General features: G+C 47.0%; 1 protein-coding gene across 9 annotated transcripts in view; it reads left to right on the top strand.

Annotated features, from left to right (window-relative positions):
* caskin1 (CASK interacting protein 1) overlaps positions 1 to 27,273 on the top strand; it is a 692,879-nt gene that overhangs the window by 506,475 nt on the left and 159,131 nt on the right. For all 9 annotated transcript variants that reach the window (XM_072559871.1, XM_072559867.1, XM_072559865.1 and 6 more), the window contains exons 7-9: positions 20,781 to 20,889; positions 24,456 to 24,564; positions 25,255 to 25,349. In XM_072559871.1, coding sequence (XP_072415972.1) covers positions 20,781 to 20,889; positions 24,456 to 24,564; positions 25,255 to 25,349 — 313 coding nt within the window. The remainder of the gene's footprint in view (positions 1 to 20,780; positions 20,890 to 24,455; positions 24,565 to 25,254; positions 25,350 to 27,273) is intronic.

The following is a 27,273-nucleotide window of genomic DNA, read 5'->3' as shown; positions in this document are numbered from 1 at the left end:
CGACACACACACAGACACACTCCGACACACACACAGACACACTCCGACACACACACACAGACACACTCCGACACACACACAGACACACTCCGACACACACACAGATACACTCCGACACACACACAGACACACTCCGACACACACACAGACACACTCTAACACACACACAGACACACTCCGACACACACACAGACACACTCCGACACACACACAGACACACTCCGACACACACACAGACACACTCTAACACACACACAGACACACTCCGACACACACACAGACACACCCCGACACACACACACAGACACACTCCAACACACACACACACACACAGACACACCCCGACACACACACAGACACACTCCAACACACACACACAGACACACTCCGACACACACACAGACACACTCCAACACACACACAGACACACTCCAACACACACAGACACACCCCGACACACACACAGACACACTCCGACACACACACAGACACACACACACACACACACACACTCCGACACACACACAGACACACTCCAACACACACACAGACACACTCCGACACACACACAGACACACTCCGACACACACACAGACACACTCCAACACACACACAGACACACTCTAACACACACACAGACACACTCCAACACACACAGACACACTCCGACACACACACAGACACACTCTAACACACACACACACACACACACACACACAGACACACTCCGACACACACACAGACACACTCCAACACACACACAGACACACTCCGACACACACACAGACACACTCCGACACACACACACAGACACACTCCGACACACACACAGACACACTCCGACACACACACAGACACACTCCGACACACACACAGACACACTCTAACACACACACAGACACACTCTAACACACACAGACACACTCCGACACACACACAGACACACTCTAACACACACACACACACACACACACACACAGACACACTCCAACACACACAGACACACTCCGACACACACACAGACACACTCTAACACACACACACACACACACACACACACAGACACACTCCGACACACACACAGACACACTCCAACACACACACAGACACACTCCGACACACACACAGACACACTCCGACACACACACACAGACACACTCCGACACACACACAGACACACTCCGACACACACACAGACACACTCTAACACACACACAGACACACTCCGACACACACACAGACACACTCCGACACACACACAGACACACTCCGACACACACACACAGACACACTCCGACACACACACAGACACACTCCGACACACACACAGACACACTCCAACACACACAGACACACTCCGACACACACACAGACACACTCTAACACACACACACACAGACACACTCCAACACACACACACAGACACACTCCGACACACACACAGACACACTCCGACATACACACAGACACACTCCAACACACACACACAGACACACTCCGACACACACACAGACACACTCCAACACACACACAGACACACTCTAACACACACACACAGACACACTCCAACACACACAGACACACTCCGACACACACACAGACACACTCCAACACACACCCAGACACATTCCGACACACACACAGACACACTCCAACACACACACAGACACATTCCGACACACACACAGACACACTCCAACACACACACAGACACACTCCGACACACACACAGACACACTCCGACACACACACAGACACACTCTAACACACACACAGACACACTCCGACACACACACAGACACACTCTAACACACACACAGACACACCCCGACACACACACACAGACACACTCTAACACACACACAGACACACCCCGACACACACACACAGACACACTCCGACACACACACAGACACACCCCGACACACACACACAGACACACTCCAACACACACACAGACACACACACACACACACACCCCGACACACACACAGACACACTCCAACACACACACACAGACACACTCCGACACACACACAGACACACTCCAACACACACACAGACACACTCCGACACACACACAGACACACTCTAACACACACACAGACACACCCCGACACACACACACAGACACACACAGACACACACAGACACACCCCGACACACACACACAGACACACCCCGACACACACACACACACACACACACACTCAGACACACACACAGACACACTCAGATACACACACACAGACACACTCAGACACACACTCTGACACACACTAACACACACAGACACACTCAGACACACACTCAGACACACACTCCGACACACACACAGACACACTCCGACACACACACAGACACACTCTAACACACACACAGACACACTCTGACACACACTCAGACACACCCCGACACACACACACACACAGACACACTCCGACACACACACACAGACACACTCCGACACACACACAGACACACCCCGACACACACACACAGACACACTCCGACACACACACAGACACACTCCGACACACACACACAGACACACTCCGACACACACACAGACACACTCCGACACACACACAGACACACTCTAACACACACACAGACACACTCCGACACACACACTGACACACTCTAACACACACACAGACACACCCCGACACACACACACAGACACACTCTAACACACACACAGACACACCCCGACACACACACACAGACACACCCCGACACACACACACAGACACACTCCAACACACACACAGACACACACACACACACACACACACACACACACACCCCGACACACACACAGACACACTCCAACACACACACACAGACACACTCCAACACACACACAGACACACACACACACACACACACACACACCCCCCGACACACACACAGACACACTCCGACACACACACAGACACACTCCAACACACACACAGACACACTCCGACACACACACAGACACACTCCAACACACACCCAGACACACTCCGACACACACACAGACACACTCCAACACACACACAGACACACCCCGACACACACACAGACACACACAGACACACACACAGACACACCCCGACACACACACACAGACACACTCCGACACACACACAGACACACTCTAACACACACAGACACACACACACACACAGACACACTCCGACACACACACAGACACACTCTAACACACACACACACACACACACACACACAGACACACCCCGACACACACACAGACACACTCCAACACACACACACAGACACACTCCGACACACACACAGACACACTCCAACACACACACAGACACACTCCGACACACACACAGACACACTCTAACACACACACAGACACACCCCGACACACACACACAGACACACACAGACACACCCCGACACACACACAGACACACTCCGACACACACACAGACACACTCCGACACACACACAGACACACTCTAACACACAGACACACCCCGACACACACACAGACACACTCCGACACACACACAGACACACTCTAACACACAGACACACTCCGACACACACACAGACACACTCTAACACACAGACACACTCTAACACACACACAGACACACTCCGACACACACACAGACACACTCCGACACACACACAGACACACCCCGACACACACACACAGACACACACAGACACACCCCGACACACACACACAGACACACCCCGACACACACACACACACACACACACACACACACTCAGACACACACACAGACACACTCAGACACACACACACAGACACACTCAGACACACACTCTGACACACACTAACACACACACACACACACACAGACACACTCAGACACACACTCAGACACACACTCCGACACACACACCGACACACTCCGACACACACACAGACACACTCTAACACACACACAGACACACTCTAACACACACACACACACACTCCGACACACACACAGATACACTCCGACACACACACACACACTCCGACACACACACAGACACACTCCGACACACACACAGACACACTCCGACACACACACACAGACACACTCCGACACACACACAGACACACTCCGACACACACACAGATACACTCCGACACACACACAGACACACTCCGACACACACACAGACACACTCTAACACACACACAGACACACTCCGACACACACACAGACACACTCAGACACACACACAGACACACTCCGACACACACACAGACACACTCCGACACACACACAGACACACTCTAACACACACACAGACACACTCCGACACACACACAGACACACCCCGACACACACACACAGACACACTCCAACACACACACACACACACAGACACACCCCGACACACACACAGACACACTCCAACACACACACACAGACACACTCCGACACACACACAGACACACTCCAACACACACACAGACACACTCCAACACACACAGACACACCCCGACACACACACAGACACACTCCGACACACACACAGACACACACACACACACACACACACTCCGACACACACACAGACACACTCCAACACACACACAGACACACTCCGACACACACACAGACACACTCCGACACACACACAGACACACTCCAACACACACACAGACACACTCTAACACACACACAGACACACTCCAACACACACAGACACACTCCGACACACACACAGACACACTCTAACACACACACACACACACACACACACACAGACACACTCCGACACACACACAGACACACTCCAACACACACACAGACACACTCCGACACACACACAGACACACTCCGACACACACACACAGACACACTCCGACACACACACAGACACACTCCGACACACACACAGACACACTCCGACACACACACAGACACACTCTAACACACACACAGACACACTCTAACACACACAGACACACTCCGACACACACACAGACACACTCTAACACACACACACACACACACACACACACAGACACACTCCAACACACACAGACACACTCCGACACACACACAGACACACTCTAACACACACACACACACACACACACACACAGACACACTCCGACACACACACAGACACACTCCAACACACACACAGACACACTCCGACACACACACAGACACACTCCGACACACACACACAGACACACTCCGACACACACACAGACACACTCCGACACACACACAGACACACTCTAACACACACACAGACACACTCCGACACACACACAGACACACTCCGACACACACACAGACACACTCCGACACACACACACAGACACACTCCGACACACACACAGACACACTCCGACACACACACAGACACACTCCAACACACACAGACACACTCCGACACACACACAGACACACTCTAACACACACACACACAGACACACTCCAACACACACACACAGACACACTCCGACACACACACAGACACACTCCGACATACACACAGACACACTCCAACACACACACACAGACACACTCCGACACACACACAGACACACTCCAACACACACACAGACACACTCTAACACACACACACAGACACACTCCAACACACACAGACACACTCCGACACACACACAGACACACTCCAACACACACCCAGACACATTCCGACACACACACAGACACACTCCAACACACACACAGACACATTCCGACACACACACAGACACACTCCAACACACACACAGACACACTCCGACACACACACAGACACACTCCGACACACACACAGACACACTCTAACACACACACAGACACACTCCGACACACACACAGACACACTCTAACACACACACAGACACACCCCGACACACACACACAGACACACTCTAACACACACACAGACACACCCCGACACACACACACAGACACACTCCGACACACACACAGACACACCCCGACACACACACACAGACACACTCCAACACACACACAGACACACACACACACACACACACCCCGACACACACACAGACACACTCCAACACACACACACAGACACACTCCGACACACACACAGACACACTCCAACACACACACAGACACACTCCGACACACACACAGACACACTCTAACACACACACAGACACACCCCGACACACACACACAGACACACACAGACACACACAGACACACCCCGACACACACACACAGACACACCCCGACACACACACACACACACACACACACTCAGACACACACACAGACACACTCAGATACACACACACAGACACACTCAGACACACACTCTGACACACACTAACACACACAGACACACTCAGACACACACTCAGACACACACTCCGACACACACACAGACACACTCCGACACACACACAGACACACTCTAACACACACACAGACACACTCTGACACACACTCAGACACACCCCGACACACACACACACACAGACACACTCCGACACACACACACAGACACACTCCGACACACACACAGACACACCCCGACACACACACACAGACACACTCCGACACACACACACAGACACACTCTAACACACACACAGACACACCCCGACACACACACACAGACACACCCCGACACACACACAGACACACTCCGACACACACACACACAGACACACTCCGACACACACACACACAGACACACTCAGACACACACACAGACACACTCCAACACACACACAGACACACTCCGACACACACACAGACACACACACACACACACACACAGACACACTCCGACACACACACAGACACACACACACACACACACAGACACACTCCGACACACACACACACACACACACAGACACACACACAGACACACTCCGACACACACACACACAGACACACCCCGACACACACACACACACACACACACAGACACACTCCGACACACACACAGACACACTCCGACACACACACAGACACACCCCGACACACACACACACACACACACAGACACACTCCGACACACACACAGACACACTCCGACACACACACAGACACACTCCGACACACACACACACACACACACACACACACACAGACACACTCCGACACACACACACACACACACACACACACACACACTCCGACACACACACACACACACACACACACACACACACACAGACACACTCCGACACTCACACAGACACACTCCGACACACACACACAGACACACTCCGACACACACACACAATGTTACGATGATGTTTCCAGCTGAGATAGACCTTGGGCCTTGATGTAGTGGTGAGTTCTTTTATAAAGAACTTTTGAAAACCAACATTTTTTAGGCTGGTTTTGATCGGATTTTCAATTTTAAAACTCACAGTTGAACTTAATGCTCTGATATAAAACAGATATGCCTTCAAGTGAAATGTGCTCTGAGTAGAACAAATATTGACTGAGTAATTGACAAATGATTGGTTCCATGTTGGCTAGATTTTTTTCAAGTGCTACCTTCTTAATATCTCCTCTTGGTAACATGCCAAGTGGAAGATAAGAAAGATACTAATCTAATAAAAGGAATAATATTACAGTCACAGCATTGCTACAGAACAGAGAGCAGGTTATGGGAAAGCAGCCAACAACCCATCGATGTAGACTGGCCCCTCTTTCTTTTTTACCCTTTCCTTAAGTCCCTTGTTGATTAAATTTAACTGAATTAATTCAAGTGAAAATGTTCCTGCAAATGGTTTCATCCCCTGTCAGACTGGATTCAACAATAACAACCACTAGACTTCAAAAAGCACCTTTAATATTATAAAACTGTAGTGATTATAATGAGGTCAGCCAGATGGATCTCATAGAATATGAGTTCCCTGATTGGGGCTGTTAATTTGATCCAATCAGGGAGTCCTGGCTGACAGAGAAGGACAGGAGTTTTGGACATCCTGTTCACTCTAAGGGAGCTGGATCAGTGTCAAGGACTCCATAAATAAAGGGTGACTTGGTGATGGGATATTGGCCACTGTTGATTTATTTCAATAACATCCTAAGTTGCTTCACAAGCGCACCATGAAGCAAAGCCACATAACAAGATATGAAGGTAGATGAACCAGAAACCTAGTTATAGAGATAATTATTAACCAGTATATCAAGGGAGGAAAATACGGCAAAGAGGTTTGCAAAGGGGATTCCAGAGCTGAGGGTCTTGTCAACGGAGGCAAATGACCAATGGTGGGCCAATTAAAATCAGGGATGCCCAAGAGTTCAGACTTGGAGCAATGCAGGAATATTGAGGAGCTGTTAGGCTGGCAATGAGTACAGAGATCGGGAAGGAGGAAGCCATGGACAAATTTGAGACTGTGAAAATCATGGGCATTGCTAAATGTTGATCACTGAGCATGGGGAGGGGGGGGGGGGGGAGCTTTGTAGACTGGGCTTGGTGTGAGTTGTGATACAGTCAACGGAGAGTTGGATGATGTCACGTTTTCATCAATGAGTGTATGGTGTAGCTACCAGGAGTGCATTGGGAATAGAAATGGAGACCAGTCAAAAACATGGATGGGGCTTTCAGATGCAGATATTGTTACACATCTCTGGAGAGGACAGGACTTGAACCCAGGCCTTTTAGCTCAGAGGCAGGGCTACAAGTGGTACACTGCAAAAGCCCTGATGAGCCAAACCAATCGCAAAGACAGGCAATGTTCCAGAGATGGAGGTGGGCCGTTTTTGTGATGATGTGACTTTGTGGTTGGAAGCTCATTTCGTTCTAACGTGGCACCAAGGTCATAGTTAGGGACAGTCTCACACAGTTGCCGGGGAGAAGGCTGGAGTTGATGACTCGGGTGCACAGCTTGCGGTAGAGACTAAAGACAAGGGCTTCAATCTCCTCAATATTTAACTGGAAGCAACTTCTGCTCATCCTATGCTGGATGGCAAGCAGTACTCAAACTGTGGGAGGATTGGAAGAGGTGCTGGTGAAGTAAAGCTAGATGTTAAGATCATATCCAATAGGAACAGGAGTAGGCCATTCGGCCCCATGAGCCTGCTGTACCATCCGATAGAATCATGGCTGATCTGACACTCCCAACATCCACTTCACTGCCCTTTCCCTGTAACCCATAGTCCCCCTACTGATCAAGAATCTGTCTATCTGGGCAGTGTTTTTGTGGAGATTGCGGTGTTGTTGGTTGATGTCAGCCAAGGGACAGCATTTATGTGGGGGCTAAAGACAGATTCTTGAGGGGACACCAGAAGCGATTGAGTGAGTGATTTATTGTCATATGTCTAGAAAGTTACAGTGAAGAGTGTGTTATGAAGATGTAAGTGTACTGTACCTTTAAGAGAGTTAAAAGCTAGCAGAACTATTGGACACAGCACCAAGTGTTCTCAATAAGGTAAAATGTAACACTTGATCAAACAACTCAATTAGCTCATTGCCTGGAGACAAAAACAGATTTGAATTCGGCCCATCAGTTTAAATTATACCTCAAAAAATACCAAATACCAATTCAGTTTGAATTGAGTATATTGACAATTTTAAAAGCCAATGACACAATCCGATGCTTTGGGGGGGTATAAGACTGGGGAAAGTTGAACAGTTGGGAGGAGAACTGCCACACCACCAGCATGCAAACAGACTGCTTGAAAAATAGCTCTCTTAAAGGTACCTTTTCAATTAGTAACCTGTGAAGCAGAAATTCCTAAAAAGAAAAAACACAGTAAGACCCAAATAGAAGAACCAAAAGCTGCCTGGTTTTGAGATAAGAAATGTTGTTTTGTAAATCTTAATTGAGAGTTTTTTGGACTAGTTTATAGAAGAGAAGGTAACAGATAGGTTTGAGTAAGGACTTGTACATAGTTGTTAGTTAATTATTCTCTGTTATACTTTAAGAAATAAAGTTGTTAATTTTTACTTTAAATAGTTCTTGTCCTCTCGAATTTTTACAAATTACTGCATGGAATAAATCTTTTCTGTGTTGCTGGTTTTAAATTAAGCAGGAGGGTTTACTCCGTGTTGTAACAATTGCCATTTTGAGTAGGAGAAGGAAAAGGACTTACGTAAATAGAGTTCATCCTCTGTACAAGAGGTCTTCATACACAGCTCCAAAGCTCCTACAAGGTCTCTGCAAGGTGGCCCTGGCCTCAAGGAGTGCCTGCTCTGGGTACGGCAATGCCAACCCTGCCAACATTCCATTCTTCAGCCCTACCTACTCTGGGCATTGCAATCAGTGAAACCATCACCCTGCCACTAACGCTGAAGCTTCCTCACAATGTCAGAGGATGAAGAAATTTTTAAAAAAAGGAGAAAGAAAAAGACAAGAAAGGAGGGAGAGAAAGAGAGAGAGAAGGATATGACTGGTCTGAAGCAGTCAGGCTCAGGAGCCTGAACACTACCTACGGTGCCAATGCTGCCATCTGTGATGGTATGGGCAGGAAGGGAAGCCATTGCATGTGTTTTTCTGGCTTTGATGGGATGGGATTGGACCCAGCTGAAAGCAATTCCAGCCGGTTGGCCATGGTGGAGAGGAGTTGGAGGGGGATGGTGTGGTCAAACATCCCAATGGCTACAAACAGGGTGCGAGAAGGATGAGGAAGGATGTGTCGCCTTTGTCACAGTCATCTAGATGTCATTTGTGACCCTGAAAGGAGCTCACTGATATTACCATGAAATTGACCAGGAACTCATTAGGTAAACTGGTAAGAACATGACTGGACAAAGTCATTTCACACCAATGCAGCATTGTAATCAGAGCACAGAGTAATCACTGTTATTGAAAAAAATTGTTCCTTTCTCTTGTGAAATATCGGTGCTTTTCAACATTTTATTTAAAGGGCAGTGTCATAACCAGAGTCTGAATCCAAGATCCTGTAAGACTTCAGTGTGGAGTTGACGTGATGGATTACCAATAAACATCTTGTACTGGAGGAGGGTGGAAATGATAGGATGTCACTCATTACCACAGATGGGATCAGACACATTCAGAGCTGAATTGTGTAGTTCAGCTTTTTCTGTGACAATATTGGCCCTGATTATTCAATCAGCAACAAATTGACCTCATTCACTGATAATCTTGGGAAAACAAAACTGCCAACAAAGATCCAGTCATATCGATAATGTGGATTTCTACTTTCTCGGTGGTAATTTCATTTCAGCATCGCCTATAGCACCCACCAATCACTTTGTAGAATTCTCAGCAGGAGAATGTGTTAACATTCACTTTTTGTGATAGGAGAGTGAGAATTCAGAGCGGGATTGGAAATTCAGACCCTCAAGCCTGTTCCACCACTCAATGTGATTATGGCTGATCTCATCTCAGCCTCAACTCCACTCTCCTGCCCACGCTCCATTACCCTTCAACCCACTACTAGTTAAATATCCAGCTCCTCCTTAAAGAGGGTGAACTCTTACAGATAGTGAAATAAAGAATGAGAGTATAATTAAAGCAGGTGCTGCAGTATTATAAACAACTTCAACAATAATTATTATCCTTTCAAAAATTGTTGAAATCTCACCGCACAACAGAGAAACTAATTTTTTTCACAAATATAAATTTACGTTTTTAGGAGAAATTAGGCTGTCCAGCAGTAATTAGGATTAGTTCATATTGAGTGAGGGACAGGGGGGTCATTCAATATCAAAGCCCTGGTTTATGCTAAATCAATTCTTATTGTGTTACTGATTCAGGGAATAGGTGCTTGTACAGAGTTGATGGGACTGCTGCAGTTAAAACACTCAACACAAGGTGGCAGCAGCAGTCTCTCACGCTGAATCTGTGATATTTCTGAAAGCTTTTGTGTACTCAGAAATATTTTAGTTTTTTTAAGTGCTTCACAAATTGAGAGCTCATGAAAGGAATTTAACAATCTTAATAGTGATGAAGTGTGCCGACCCGAGATGTTGACTGTCCTGCTCTTCCGATGCTGCCTGACCTGTTATACCTTTCCAGCTCCATATTTTATTGACCCTTAATAATTAAAGGGAAGGGAAGGATCATCTTGGCTCGGAATTGTAGTTTGTAGGTTCCACCCTCACCTCAACTGCGAATAGAATAGAACAGAAATTTATTGTCACACGTTGGTACATAAAAAAACAGAAAAGTTTTATAAGTCGCGATACCACAGCACCTAAATAGAAGTCATACAAGAAGAAAAATAAATTCAAAGTTCATCACAGTTCAAGTAACGGCTCCTGGGTTCTGGGTAGACTGGAAAACTGGGCTGAGACCACCCCGCCACTTCGGGACTGGGTCTCCAGGCTGGGTCATTGGAAAACCCGGAAGCCACCTCTGAAGCAATGATGAGAGCTCTCGGCCAGGTCTTGACCATCACACTGGGCTGCTGGAAGGCCCAGAACCACAGGAGGAGACTTCCATGACGGGGATGAGACCTCCACTCCAGGCCAAGATTGCCTCTCCTGGACTAGACTGCCCCTCCTGCCCTACAGTGGGTGACCACGCCACTGGGAGACAACCACACTGGGAGACCACCACACTGGGAGACCACCACACTGGGAGACCACCACACTGGGAGACCACCCCACTGGGAAACCACCCCACTGGGAGACCACCACACTGGGAAACCACCCCACTAGGAAATCACCCCACTGGGAGACCACCACACTGGGAGACTGCCACACTGGGAAACCACCCCACTGGGAGACCACCACACTGGGAAACCACCCCACTAGGAAATCACCCCACTGGGAGACAACCACACTGGGAGACCACCACACTGGGAGACAACCACACTGGGAGACCACCACACTGGGAGACCACCACACTGGGAGACCACCCCACTAGGAAATCACCCCACTGGGAGACCACCACACTGGGAGACTGCCACACTGGGAGACTGCCACACTGGGAGACCACCACACTGGGAGACCACCACACTGGGAGACCACCCCACTGGGAAACCACCCCACTGGGAGACCGCCACACTGGGAGACTGCCACACTGGGAGACTGCCACACTGGGAGACCACCCCACTGGGAGACCACCCCACTGGGAAACCACCCCACTGGGAGACCACCACACTGGGAGACTGCCACACTGGGAAACTACCCCACTGGTAGACCACCCTACTGGGAAACCACCCCACTGGGAGACCACCACACTGGGAGACTGCCACACTGGGAAACCACCTCACTGGGAGACCACCACACTGGGAGACTGCCACACTGGGAAACCACCTCACTGGGAGACCACCCCACTAGGAAATCACCCCACTGGGAGACCACCACACTGGGAGACCACCCCACTGGGAGACCAACCCACTGAGAGACCGCCACACTGGGAGACTGTTCAACTGGGAGACCAACCCACTGGGAGACCACCACACTGGGAGACTACCCCACTGGGAGACCACCACACTGGGAGACCACCACACTGGGAGACAGCCCCGCTGGGAGACAGCCCCGCTGGGAGACTGCTCCACTGGGAGACCACCCCACTGGGAGACTGTTCCACTGGGAGACTAACCGAATGGAACACCGCTCGACTGGGAGACCACCACCTGGGCGAACGCTCCATTAGGAGACCACCCCACTAGGCGACCACCCAACTGTGAGTCCGCCCCACTAGGATACTGCCCCACTGGGCGACCACCACACTAGGAGACCACCCAATCAGGATACTGCCCCACTGGGAGACTAGTCCACTGGGAGGTCACCCAGGTAGGAGACCGTTCCACTAGAAGACCACCCCACTGAGAGACCACCACACTCGAAGACCACCCCACTAGGAGACCGCCTCACTAGGATACTGCCCCACTGGGAGACCCCTCCACTGGGAGATCACCCCATTGGGAGACTGCTCCACTGGGAGACCACCCAACTAGGAGACCGCCCCACTGGGAGACCACCCCATTGCGAGACCGCTCCACTGGGAGACTACACCACTGGGAGACCACCCGACTAGGAGACCGCTCCACTGGGAGACCACCCCATTGGGAGACCGCTCCACTGGGAGACCACCCCATTGGGAGACCGCTCCACTGGGAGACCACCCCATTGAGAGACTGCTCCACTGGGAGACCACCTGACTAGGAGACCGCCCCACTGGGAGACCATCCCATTACGAGACCGCTCCACTGGGAGACCACCCCATTGTGAGACCACTCCACTGGGAGACCACCCCACTGGGAGACCACACCATTGGGAGACCGTTCCACTGGGAGACCACCCCACTGGGAGACCCACCCGACTAGGAGACCACCCGATTAGGAGACCACCCCACTGGGAGACCACCCCATCGTGAGACTGCCCCACTGAGAGACCACCCCACTGGGAGAGCACGAGACTAGGAGACCGCTCCACTGAGAGACCACCCCACTGGGAGAGCACTACACTAGGAGTTCGCCCCACTGGGAGACCACCCCATTGCGTGACCACCCCACTGGGACAGCGCTCCACTGGGAGACCACCCCACTGGGAGACCCACCCGACTAGGAGACCACCCGATTAGGAGACCACCCCACTGGGAGACCACCCCATCGTGAGACTGCTCCACTGAGAGACCACCCCACTGGGAGAGCACTAGACTAGGAGACCGCTCCACTGAGAGACCACCCCACTGGGAGAGCACTACACTAGGAGTTCGCCCCACTGGGAGACCACCCCATTGCGTGACCACCCCACTGGGACAGCGCTCCACTGGGAGACCACCCCACTGGGAGTCCCACCCCATCGTGAGACTGCTCCACTGAGAGACCACCCCACTGGGAGAGCACTAGACTAGGTGACCGCTCCACTGAGAGACCACCCCACTGGGAGAGCACTACACTAGGAGTTCGCCCCACTGGGAGACCACCCCATTGCGTGACCACCCCACTGGGACAGCGCTCCACTGGGAGACCACCCCACTGGGAGACCCACCCGACTAGGAGACCACCCGATTAGGAGACCACCCCACTGGGAGACCACCCCATCATGAGACTGCTCCACTGAGAGACCACCCCACTGGGAGAGCACTAGACTAGGAGACCACCCCACTGAGAGACCACCCCACTGGGAGAGCACTACACTAGGAGACCGCTCCACTGAGAGACCACCCCACTGGGACAGCGCTCCACTAGGAGACTGCTATACTGGGAGAGCACTCCACTAGGAGACCACCCCACTGGGAGACTGCCCCACTGGGAGAATGCTACACTAGGAGACCACTCCACTGAGAGACCAACCACTAGGAGACCACTCCACTAGGAGACTGGCCCACTCGGAGATCGCCATACTGGGAGACCGCCCCATTAGGATACTGCCACACTGGGAGACTGCTACACTCGCACACCAACACACTAGGAGATCACCCCACTCGGAGACCACCCCACTAGCAGACCGTCCCACTAGGAATCCGTCCAATGTCCAATGGCCCGGTGGAAGCCTTGTCGCTAGGCCTTGGCCGTGAGAAGATGCCTTCTGTCAAAGTTGTTCAAAGATGGTAAGGTACCAAAATAAATAGATACATTTAAAATATTTACTTTGTGTGTTGGTGCAAGTCTGACTTGCCCTGTTAGAGAAAGGGTATTAGAATCTTAAACTGGAGATCTCAACTATGAACTATCAAAACTCAAAATGTCAAGATTTCATTAAAACGGCAGCAAGGGGGAGAGGTTATAGTTCTGAAGATTTGGGGAGAATTTTCTTCTGGTTAAAAATAGATCAGGGAAGTCTAGAAAGGGAGGGCAAAGAACATCTAAAGTATGGCTTCACAGAATGGCAAGTTAGTAATAAAAGAGCAGCCATTATAAAATGAGTTATCACAAGTGATATTTGAGGTTGAGAGCATAGCATGTGAATATAGTTGGATACGTAGGGAAATGTAAGTCCATTGAATTGTTTAAAGTAAGTATTGCTATTCAATCTTGGGTTGTCAAGATCTGGAATATACTGGTTGGTAGGATGGTGAAATCAGATTCCACACGAGTCTTTGAAATGCAATTGGATGTGCAGTTAAAGAGGATTGACACACAAGGGAAGTGAAGTGAAGTTGGACAACTTCTGTAAAGGGTTAGCATGCATCTGACTGGCCAAAGTGTGTTCTCAAGGCTGTATATTGTCTAAAATAAAAGCAAATTACTGCAGATGCTGGAATCTGAAACCAAAAGAGAAAATGCTGCAAAGTCTCAGCAGGTCTGGCAGCATCTGTAAGGAGAGAAAAGAGCTGACGTTTCGAATCTAACTGACCCTTTGTCAAAGCTGACTTGGACTGCAAGTCATCTCATGAATGAAGAGAATATGGCTCATGGAGTGAGGATAGTCAGAGAGGCTGTGAGACAAAGAAGGATCGGGGAGCCCAGGTAAGGCCTTGGGGAAGAGAGGGGGTGTTACCTTTGGATCCCAGGCAAGGGGGAGTATCGGGGGTGGGGGGGGGGGGGGGGAGGTTGGGGGAGTTACAGCATGGGTAGGATGGTGCCTTCAGGGCACCCCAATCAAAAAGACATGCCACTTCCTCAGGGTTTGTAAACAGTTTGCCTTAGAGAGGTTACCCCCACTCCAACATCTACTATGATGAAGGCAGCGTATTATTGGAGTTAGTTGATTTGGTAACAAGTTCAGTTGACCCACTGGTGCGTATTGAAAAAACATGGGCTGGCTACCGATTTCAGCGCCCCCATTGTATTTGTGCCCACCCACACCACATGGACATCCATTGTGGGGAATGCAAAATCTAGCCATCGTGCCAGGGCTGCACATTCTACAGCTCAACACAAAAATGGGGGCAAAGTTGTTTTGCTGTATTGAAAAAACCACTGCCAGGTTGAATATGTTTTTTGTCACTCTCTAAAAAATTATAAGAAGTCAGAAAATGCACAAACACTGCCTGCTATCAAAGCCTTGACTACACAGTCCTGGTCCTTACCTTATTGTCATAGTATCTTCAGGGCAAAGGCAAGCCATTGGAACTAAATGGACTATTGCCAGAGTTGAGCCTTCTCAAATCCCATTTAATCTCACATCAACATAACCTTCTTCCTTCTCCCTTACATGTTTATCTAGGTGGTCCTTTCGATATATCCACATTATTCACATCTTCTTGTTGTAGTGAGTTCCATATTCTGACCACCTGCTGAGTAAAGATGTTTCATATGAATTCCTGTTGGGTTTATAAGTGACTGGCTCCCAGTTTGGTATTTCTCCGTGAGTGGCAAGGTCTTCTTCACAGCTGCTCTGTCGAGATTCTTCGTTACGTTCAGGAGCAAGATTCGACGGAAGAGGTAGTTTTTCTTCCTCCCTGTCCCCACCCACTCCATCACATAACCAAATTGGAATATGGTTGCAATTTAGACCTCTACCCAGACTGTTTGGAGGGGAGGGTAAGTGGATTGAGGGGGGTGTCTGAATCTCAAAGCTTCTCCACATTTTGGCATCACCCTCACACTGTCCTTCACAGGAGAATTAGATGTTAAAAACTGTTCTCTGTGAGCACAAAGTGCAGACTGTGGTCTATTTTAGCTCTGCAATTCCTCACGAATTCCTAGAAGAATAGTCGTTTGGTGGTACAGAGCAGTAAACAGTGTTGCTGAAAAAAGATACATTGTGTCAATGTTTTTTTTTTGTTTTGCACTCATCAGGACAATTCACAAGAAATAAAGGGAAAAGCAACATGTCTATACCAAGACTTGGTCAGAGAAACTCAGGAAAACTGAAACTAGAGCATGGCTAATTGGATATGATACAGTTTTTCAAAACCTTCACAAAGGCTAATTGTGAAGGCTAAATTGTCCAATGATTGAGAGGTTTCAGCATGTAATAGGCAGTGAAAAAGGAATTAGAGTACCTGCTGCAGAACAGAAACTGGGCAAGCCATTGAAGAGGAAGAGATCGATTACCTATTGGTGGAAAAATAAAAGTGACTGGTTTTGGTAAAAGTTGAGACATTGGTCGAAATCCAGCCGCCCTTTTCTATGGCCGTATTGTTCTGGGTGTGAGGTGAGCTCAAAACTCATTTATGCCACAAAGTCTAAGCCCAGAAACCACAGGAGGATTTTGTCCCATCAGTTATCAATAAGTTTTGGGAAGATTCCAGCCTTTTGAGTATTTTTCTTAATCTCTGGTTGTGGACACCACTGGCAAGGCGGACATTTCTTGGTCATGTTAATTGCCTTTGACAATGTAACTAAGCAAACGTTATCTTCATCCATTGACGTCAGAACGGTGACAGTCTTCAGACTTGTGTGTCTGATTTACACTTTATGGTGTTATGGACCAGACCAGACCCCCTCAAAATATTTTAAGAGGTAACCTAGACCCTAACCTTTTCTTGTTTTTAAAAGTAAATGTGAAGTGTCTGTTCCAGATCCGCTGTGACTGGTCAAACAACTTGACGTTAAGAAAAATACAGTTTATTTAAATGCAACCAAAGAAAGAGGCATTTGGAATAACTTAACTCTATTGGAAAGCTGAATTGATTAATAGATACAGTAACTATTACTAATTAACTGTTCTAATGCAGTAACATCCCATAAACACACCCCTTGGCGAAAAGGAAAATTCAGACATGGCTTCTCACATGAAGTTTTTCAATCCAGGAGGCAAAAAACATCAAGAGGAAAATCAGTGAGAAAAGCAGCCAGGAGATATTCACCGAAGCCTCCAACTCTATTGAGACTCCAATAGCTTCTGCTTGAAGCTAAATCTAAACAGCCAGAAATCCGGATCTGTGAGAGCTGGCCACACCCATTCAGGTTGTTTTAAAGAAAAGCCAAGGGCCTCCCAAGCTGTTTACTCTGTTGTCTCTAGTAGACTGCTCAGTGCTTGTGCTCTTCAAAAAAGCACCAGGAGAAAATAACTTCTTAAAGTCACAGCATTCTCACAACAGTACTACCTCTATTGAATTCCACTACAGTCTCACTTGTTCCTCTGTTGCAACCTGTTATGCAGTACATTTTATCTGCTGGTCAGAGTGACCAGGCTGGATATTAAGTAGTTTGGGAGATTGAAGTCCAGAAACCTGAGTGATGTCAGTATACTTTCAGACTTTGGAAACTGAATTGATATCTTCAAACTGCGATGGTGGGATTGGAATTTATCTCTGGATTAATAGAAAGACTTGCATTTCTATAGCACCTAGCATGATCCAAGTACTTTACAGTCAGTGAAGTATTTTTGAAGTATAGTCACTGTTGTAATATGAAAAATGTGACAAACAGCAGCGTTATAATTACCAGAAAATCTGTTTCTCATTATGTTGATTTTGTTATGAAGACAGTTGTTAAATTTAATATTTCTCAGAGGACTTAAGGTTTGAAGGATTGTGGAAAGTGGCTTTATTTCAAGTTTTGTGGCAATATCTGAGGTGATTTCTTTAAAAGTGGTTGTTGAAAGATCATTGTTCATATTGGAGATTTATTTTTCAACAAGCGATAATCATTTGCTTTGCTGTTGGGCCTCTTGGGACATGACGAGTGAGGAGATGGAGCGTGCTTTTGCGTTTGGTCTTTAACTGAGATCAAAGAGCCTGCGAGGAGATGCTACCCAGTTGATTTTTCCCAGTTCTGAAAAGTAAATCCTCCTGACGTGAGATGTGTGAAAGATTCCAGCCACAGCCGTGCATGGGTAATGATTAGAACATAGGTGCGAGTGACAGACTTTAGAACATTCAACACTTTATTCTTTTCCCTTCACGACCAACCATGGGCCAAAGAGTATTGCTTCCAGAAAGCCAACCTCTGCATGGAAATCTTTCTTTTCCCCTCTCTATTCCTAAAGTGCGAGTGAATGTATCTGAATGTCTGTATATGTGTGTGTGTATGTTTTCATGTGTGTGTTTATCGGGACGTTGAAAGGCAGAGCATTTATATTTTTATATTACTCACTGCTTACATGAGCCAACAACTGCAGCTTCATTGAAAAATATTGTGTTGATAATAAACCAATTATTGTGCCTTTTAGAAACCGAATGGATAGACTTTTAAATTTAAAACTTGATATAGGTAAGGAAAGGTATTTTTATCTGATGTTGTGACCTGTAGAACTGTGGAATCAAACAACAGTGCATTCCTTTGTCCTTAATCAGAGCAATTGAGTGACAAATGATGGCCAGGATACCAAACTCCCCTTCTCTTGCCCAAAATACTGCCATGGGATCTTTTACATTCATCTGATAGATTGGACAGGGCACTTCTGAAAGACAGGACCACTGACCACACAGCCGTGTTAGCATACCTTTTCAGCTCCAGCCCTGGAGTGTGAACTCACACCCCCTAGTTTTTGAGATTGCTGACCCAGTAACAAACCCACTCCAACAAGAGTCCATCAATGGGACACAAAGGTGGAGGAGGGCACCACACTTTTGCCCCTGAGTTTCGAGAACTTCTTCAAACGAGGATTGTTGAAGGAGTGGACAAGATGGGCTGTGTGATCTTGGCCTGGGTAGGTGCTTTTCTGTATCAAATCTATTGTCAGCTGACATCAATCATTCCTTGCCTCCAACTGTTAACAGTTTGGCTTCTGCATGCCTCAGTGATTTCATTTACACTTGACACAGTGGGTGTGAGCTAAGCACTTAATGTAGGGGAAGTGTGAGTGGCTAAGATTTCCTTTCAGGATGATACTGTAAAACTAATCTCTCCCTTATCTCCTGGAGGTAATTGCAAAAATCTTTATAGCTTTACACATTTCTTTTTAAAATGCTGTATAAACTTTCCTTTGACGTTTTAAAAACTGTATGCATAAATCAAAGTGGTGAGATCGAAATGCATGCTTGCTATAAAATATATTTCACCATTTTAATTCTTATTTTTCTTGTTTTCTTCCTCTTAGCATTTTTCTTTTGTATGTTACAGGCTTCTGCTGCAAGCTGGAATTGATATCAATCGTCAGACAAAGGCTGGAACAGCTCTACATGAAGCCGCACTCTGTGGGAAGACAGAAGTGGTCCGTTTGCTACTGGAAGTAAGGATTGTTCTGAGAGAAACCTTTTAAATCAAATTTTAGCCCAGTTAGACAGACTTGCTTGGTCCATGTGGGGTCTTAATTTTGCTTCTTTGCACTGTGTTGTGTACAGGATGTTGATGAGACCACTTTTGGATTACTGTGTACAGATCTGGTCTCCCCGCTATAGGAAGGATGTTATTAGACTGGAAAGGCTGCAGAAAATATTTATGGGACTGGAGGGTTTGAGTGATAAGGAGAGACTGGTTAGGTGGGACTTTTTCCCCTGGAGTGTAAGAGGTTGACAGGTGACGTTATGGAGGTTTTTAAAACCATGAGGTGCAGAGAAAGTGAATAGTAAAGGTCTTTTCCCTAGGGTAGTGGAGTTCAAAACAAGGGGGCATTTTCTTTGAGGTGAGAGGCGAAAGATTTAAATGGGATCTGACAGACAACTTTTTCACACAAAGGGTGGTTCTTTCTTTCCTTTACCAGGACGAGGGTGTCATTGGCTAGGCCAGCATTTATTGCTCATCCTCTATTGCCCATTGAGAGTCAACCACATTGTCGTGGGTCTGGAGTCACATGTAGGCCAGACCAAGTAAGGATGGCAGTATCCTTCCCTAAAGGACATTAGTGTGGGTTTTTCCTGACAATTGGCAATGAATTTATAGTAGTCATTAGATTCTTAATTCCAGATATTTATTGAAGTCAAATTCCATCTTTTGCTGTAGTGGGATTCGAACCTGAATCCCTGGAACATTACCTGGGTCTCTGGATTAACGGTGTAGCAATAATTCCACTAGGCCATCATATGTGGAATGAACTGCCAGAGGGAGTGGTGGATGCAGCTACAGTTACAATATCTAATAGACATTTGGAAAGGTACAACAATAGGAAAGGTTTAGAGCATTATGGGCCAAACACAGACAAATGGGAGTCATTTGGTTTGGGAAACCTGGTCGGCATGGACAAGTTAGACTGAAGGGTCTGTTTCTGTGCTGTATGACTCTATCTAAACAGAGGAAGGCTGGAACTAGAGAGCTCAAACTCAAATTAGGCACTGAGAGAAAAAAGGAAATAGAGGTGGAGAAAGATTGAAACGAGATAGTGAAATCGGCATAAAGAAAAAGTAAGGAAAAGCTGTCAAGGAAAAAAGTGAGACAATTTTGTTTAGAATCCACAATAACAACAATTCGCAACCTGAAGGAATGTGACTCAACAATTCACATTTGCTACCCATGTCCCATTGCACAGCAATTACAGATTATTCAATCATTTTAATAATACAGTTCATCTGCTCTCTGGGAGTGGGGAAAATAATGCTAACATTGAAATATTTTGGTGAGAATTTTTACAATATGTTTACAGAACGTTTATTGTGTTTTTGTAATATGCCCAAACTTTGGAGTTTAAATGGTGTCCTGAGCAAAATACTTGAAAGAATTGCTCTGCTTGAGTGAGTACATGTATTGCCTGATGATGACAGTGCATTGGGCAATGAGTGGTCAGCTGGAGCTCATTAGAGGGATTGGCATTGATATTTGACCTCAAAGTTCTTTGGATGGACAGGTAGAAGTCGATTGGACTCTGTTGAACAGTAGAGGGACTACTGCTGGTTTGAGCTCAACTATTGGACATGCCACTATGTTCCCTGACCAATATCTCTGTCTCAGGCTTGCTGCAGTGCTCCAGTGAAGCTCAGCACATGCTAGAAGAACAGCATCTCACTTTCCATTTTGGAACTCTATAGCCTTCTGGACTCAATATGCAGTTCAACAACTTTAAGGCTTTGAGGCACCTTCTCCCATGTCCTTGCCCCAACTCCCATACAATAGGCCTTATTATCACGTGTATTCCTGATTAGATTAGATTCTCTACAGTGTGGAAACAGGCCCTTTGGCCTAACAAGTCCGCACCAACCCGCAGAAGAGCAACCCACCCAGACCTATTCCGCCCTGACTAATGCACTTAGCACGATGGACAATTTAGCATGACCAATTCACCTAACCTGCACATCTTTGGACTGTGGGAGGAAACTCATGCAGACACGGGGAAAATGTGCAAATGCCACACAGACTGTTGCCGGAGCTGGGAATTGAACCCAGGGCCCTGGTGTTATGAGGCAGCAGTGCTTACCACTGAGCCACCGTGCTGCCAAATGCTGATGAAGCGCTTTTTCCTGAAACTTTGATTCTCCTGCTCCTTGGATACTGCCATACCTGCTGTGCTTTTCTAGCACCACACTCTTGATTCTAATCTCCAGCATCTGCAGTACTTACTTTCGCCTTATTATTACGTGGTCTGCTGTCACATGCAACCTATTGTTATCCACTAATTGTTAGTAGCCATTCATTTTCCCAGGCTCCCTTATCTGTCTGACTGTTCTTCTCAATCTCCACCTGCTGTTTACTCCTTACCCCTTCCCCACCCCCCCATCTTCTACATTAAAAAAAAGCATCTTTTTACGAGCTACCATCAGCTCTGCAGAACTGTCACTGGACCTGAAATGCTAACTCTGATTTCTCTCCACAGATGTTGCCCGACCTGCTGAGTTTCAGTTTCAGTTTCTGTTTTTGAACTCAACCCTGGTGCCTCTGTCACTAAAGTACCCAGCAAATTGTCATGTTTAAAGCTCGAATGATCACATTTTCCTCCCACGAGTGAACGTTGCATTCAAATTCTTTCTCAGACTGACCACGGGAAGAATCTCAGCAGAAAAAATGGGATTTGGTTTGCATCTAAATCTTTAGGGATGCTTTTTGTTGGCATTTGTGTGACATCAAGAACCAACCAACTAACATCTTGCTTTTTAATATCACTGTTAACATCCTTACGTTAACCAGGCTCTGATTAGATTAGATTACTTACAGTGTGGAAACAGGCCCTTCGGCCCAACAAGTCCACACTGCCCCGCCGAAGCGCAACCCACCCATACCCCTAACCTAACACTACGGGCAATTTAGAATGGCCAATTCACCTGACCTGCACATCTTTGGACTGTGGGAGGAAACCGGAGCACCCGGAGGAAACCCACGCAGACACGGGGAGAATGTGCAAACTCCACTAGTCAGTCGCCTGAGGCGGGAATTGAACCCGGGTCTCTGGTGCTGTGAGGCAGCAGTGCTAACCACTGTGCCACCGTGCTGTCTTTCATGAAAAGCAGACAGAGCTCTTAGGTACAAATAACTTGTGAATATTGTGTAAATCCATGTGAGGCACATCAGATTTCAATGGAAATTAAAACATAAATGATGTAAAACCTGAATATCAACTCCCTGTCACATGTATTAAACAATATCCACACCTCTCTTGCTATCTTTGGAACTACAGAGAGTTGAAGACAAAATTGGCCTACTTCCAAAGTATTCTTGCCCTTTTCTGACATAGCTATTTGTCAGTACTTCTCAATGCAAAGCATGAAGTGATTCCCATTTCAAACTTAAATTAATCTGTTGCTTTTAATCACTTCATTCATTCCAACTCGTGATTCACTTGAAATCTGCGGAATTACTATTTGTAGAAAGACGGGCTTGAAAATGACTGTGCGTTTCACACACTTAACGTTGATCAATTGAATCGTGTTTCAGAGTGGGATTAATGCGCACATCAAGAACACTTACAATCAGACGGCCCTGGACATTGTTCATCAGTTTACAGCAACCCAAGCAAGCAAAGAGATCAAGCAAATGCTCAGAGGTAAGTCTGAAAGTACACCCCGTGTCGGGCTATCCATCGATAATAAAGAAGAAAAGTGATCGCCTTTACATAGCGCCTTTCATTAGCCCAAGTCCCCAGTGAACATGGTCAATTAAACACTTCTGAAGTGTCATAATTTGGGAAATACTACTGTGAATTTGCAAAGCATGTACGGAATGAGCTGCCAGAGGAAGTGCTGGAGGCTAGTACAATTACAAAATTCAAAAGACATCTGGGTGGTAATATGTTTAAGAAGGGTTTACAGGGATATGGGCTAAATGCTGGCAAGTGGGACTAGATTGATTTAGAATATCTGCTCTGTTTCCATGCTGTATAACTCTACGACTCTGTAAGTAATATCTCATTCAAAAGCTGACACCACTGACAGTGCAACTGAGGCTGTGAACTCAAAGCTAACCAATACTCCCATCATTGGCTGCTTGACATGTCAGTCTCATGGTGCCCTGACTTCCCACTCCAATTGGAAAGCGAATCAACTCTTCCTTACCTGAATAAAGGATGTTCGACAGTCAAATAGCCATTTCCTATCACAAATGATTCAAGAAAAATGAATGGAAATGGCCTCTGCTGCTGCAGCCTATCACAGTGCCTGGCAACGCATTGCAGCATTTTCACAGGTCCACCAAATTCAATTCCTATAATTAATGGTTCCTCTTCATGCTTTTTCAGATGCCTCTGCTGCCCTGCAGGTCAGGGCTGTGAAAGACTACTGTAACAATTACGACCTGACCAGCCTTAATGTGAAAACAGGGGACGTTATTACAGTAAGTGTGATATTTAATCGACTTCCATTTTCTGTGATTTTGCCGGACTTTGTTTATGATTGACACGCTCACATTCATGTGTCAGATCAACCCAAAAAGATGAGCAGTGTATCTAAGACTCTCCAGATTAACTTTGGAACAGTACAGATTATCAATAAATAATTTCACATATTGTGGATTGCAAGACCTCTTGCAAATGTTGCTTTCATGTGGATGAAATATAGAGCTGTTCCTGCATTTTCTGTTTGTCCTATTGACAATGACCATATACTTTTCTAATGGTAGTATGTGCTCATCACAATAGACCACTGCTTCAGCCCATAGCATTGTATGGGAAGTATTCATTTGTTTGAGTTGTATAATGCAGCGATAGGCGACCCTTCTCTTGCACTTCAGACTGTCTTCTCTCTCCTTCTCCTGCCTTTCTTGACTCTCCCACTTTACCTGATTCTGTTAATACTCTGTATTTTCCATGCTGTTTTTGGCTATTCCCAGCTCTCACTGCCGATGCACCCTACCCCCTTATCCTCCCTCACTAAGGCATTGAAACCAAACGCTATCCCACAAATGGTCTGAACTGCTAGGTCTTTCAAACTGAGGCCCTCCTTCCTTTGTTGTTTAAAAGCAGCTTCCTGGCTGACATGAACTTTATCACTCGCAATATCCCTCTCTGCAGCCCTTTACCCTTCAACTGGCCATCCCAATTAACAAGCCTAAAATGGTCTGTGTAGGGAGGAGATCGTCAGAGCCATGTTTTTAGTGTTAGAGACTCTCTCTAACTCTGTGCTCATTAAGGCGGATAGTGCTCTGGTTACCCTGGTGTGAGGCAATAACTGAAGTATAGTTATATCAATGACTACCCAGGTGCCTGGTTGAGACCTTCCCCAATATCAAGAAAGAGACCGTGCAATGTGGAAGGCCTCAATCATGGCTAGTACAAGTGGATTGACATGAAGGGTTTGCTACTGCAAAAGCTACCTTGAGTCTGGAAGTCTCCCTCTCTGGTGGATATGCCTCAGTAAAATGGTACCCGGAAGCACATGATGCTCGTTCTGAGGGATGGGTGCGGGTTGGGCTGACCAATGCTGGAAGCAGAGCGTAGGCAGCCATAGGGCTGGGCGTGTGCCAAGGCGGGCTGGTTAGGAGACCCACCTCTGTTCTTACAGTTATATCAGCAGCTGGTAGGCCTTGTGAACCCAACCCTCATATCCCGCACCTCCCGCCTCATAGCCTCCGTGCCAACTCACCACCAACCAATGCCCATGGTCCCTCAACACTTCCTGCAACCTCCACAGCCACTCAGTTGGCATCCACCCCAGGGATACCTCAGTAACTATGTGAAGATTAAAAACTAACAATCTAATTAATGTTTTGGAGGAGCCAGTGTTGGACTGGGTTGGACAAAGTTAAAAATCACAAAGCACCAGGTTATAGTCCAACAGGTTTATTTTGAATCAAAATCAGAGTGCCACAAGAATCAGTCCTGGGGCCTCAATTATGTTCTGTCTGTATTATTAACTTGGAGGAAGAGCAAGGGTGTAAAATATCTAAATTTGCTAATGATACAGAAGTAGATGGGAGGGCATGTCATGAGAAAGTCATAAGGAATAAGTGGGCAAAATTTGACAGATAGAGCTTCATGGAGGAAAGTATGAGGTCATGCACTTTGGTAGGAACAATTGAAAGTCAGATTATTATTTAAATGGAGAGAGACTCAAAACATAGGATTCTGGATATTCTTGTGCAAGAAACATCAAAATGGTGGCATGCAGGTGCAGCAAGTAATTAAGAAAGCAAATGGAATTTTGACTATTACTGCCATGGAAATTGGAATTTAAAGGAGGCAAGTTTTATTATGACTGTATAACGTGTGGGCAAGGCCGCAAGCGGAGGACTGTGTACAGCTTTGGACCCCATTTTAAAG

The sequence above is a fragment of the Chiloscyllium punctatum genome, chromosome 40 (genome assembly GCF_047496795.1).
Source record: "Chiloscyllium punctatum isolate Juve2018m chromosome 40, sChiPun1.3, whole genome shotgun sequence".
Classification (NCBI taxonomy): Eukaryota; Metazoa; Chordata; class Chondrichthyes; order Orectolobiformes; family Hemiscylliidae; genus Chiloscyllium; species Chiloscyllium punctatum.
This window is presented reverse-complemented; position numbering and strand designations above follow the sequence as displayed.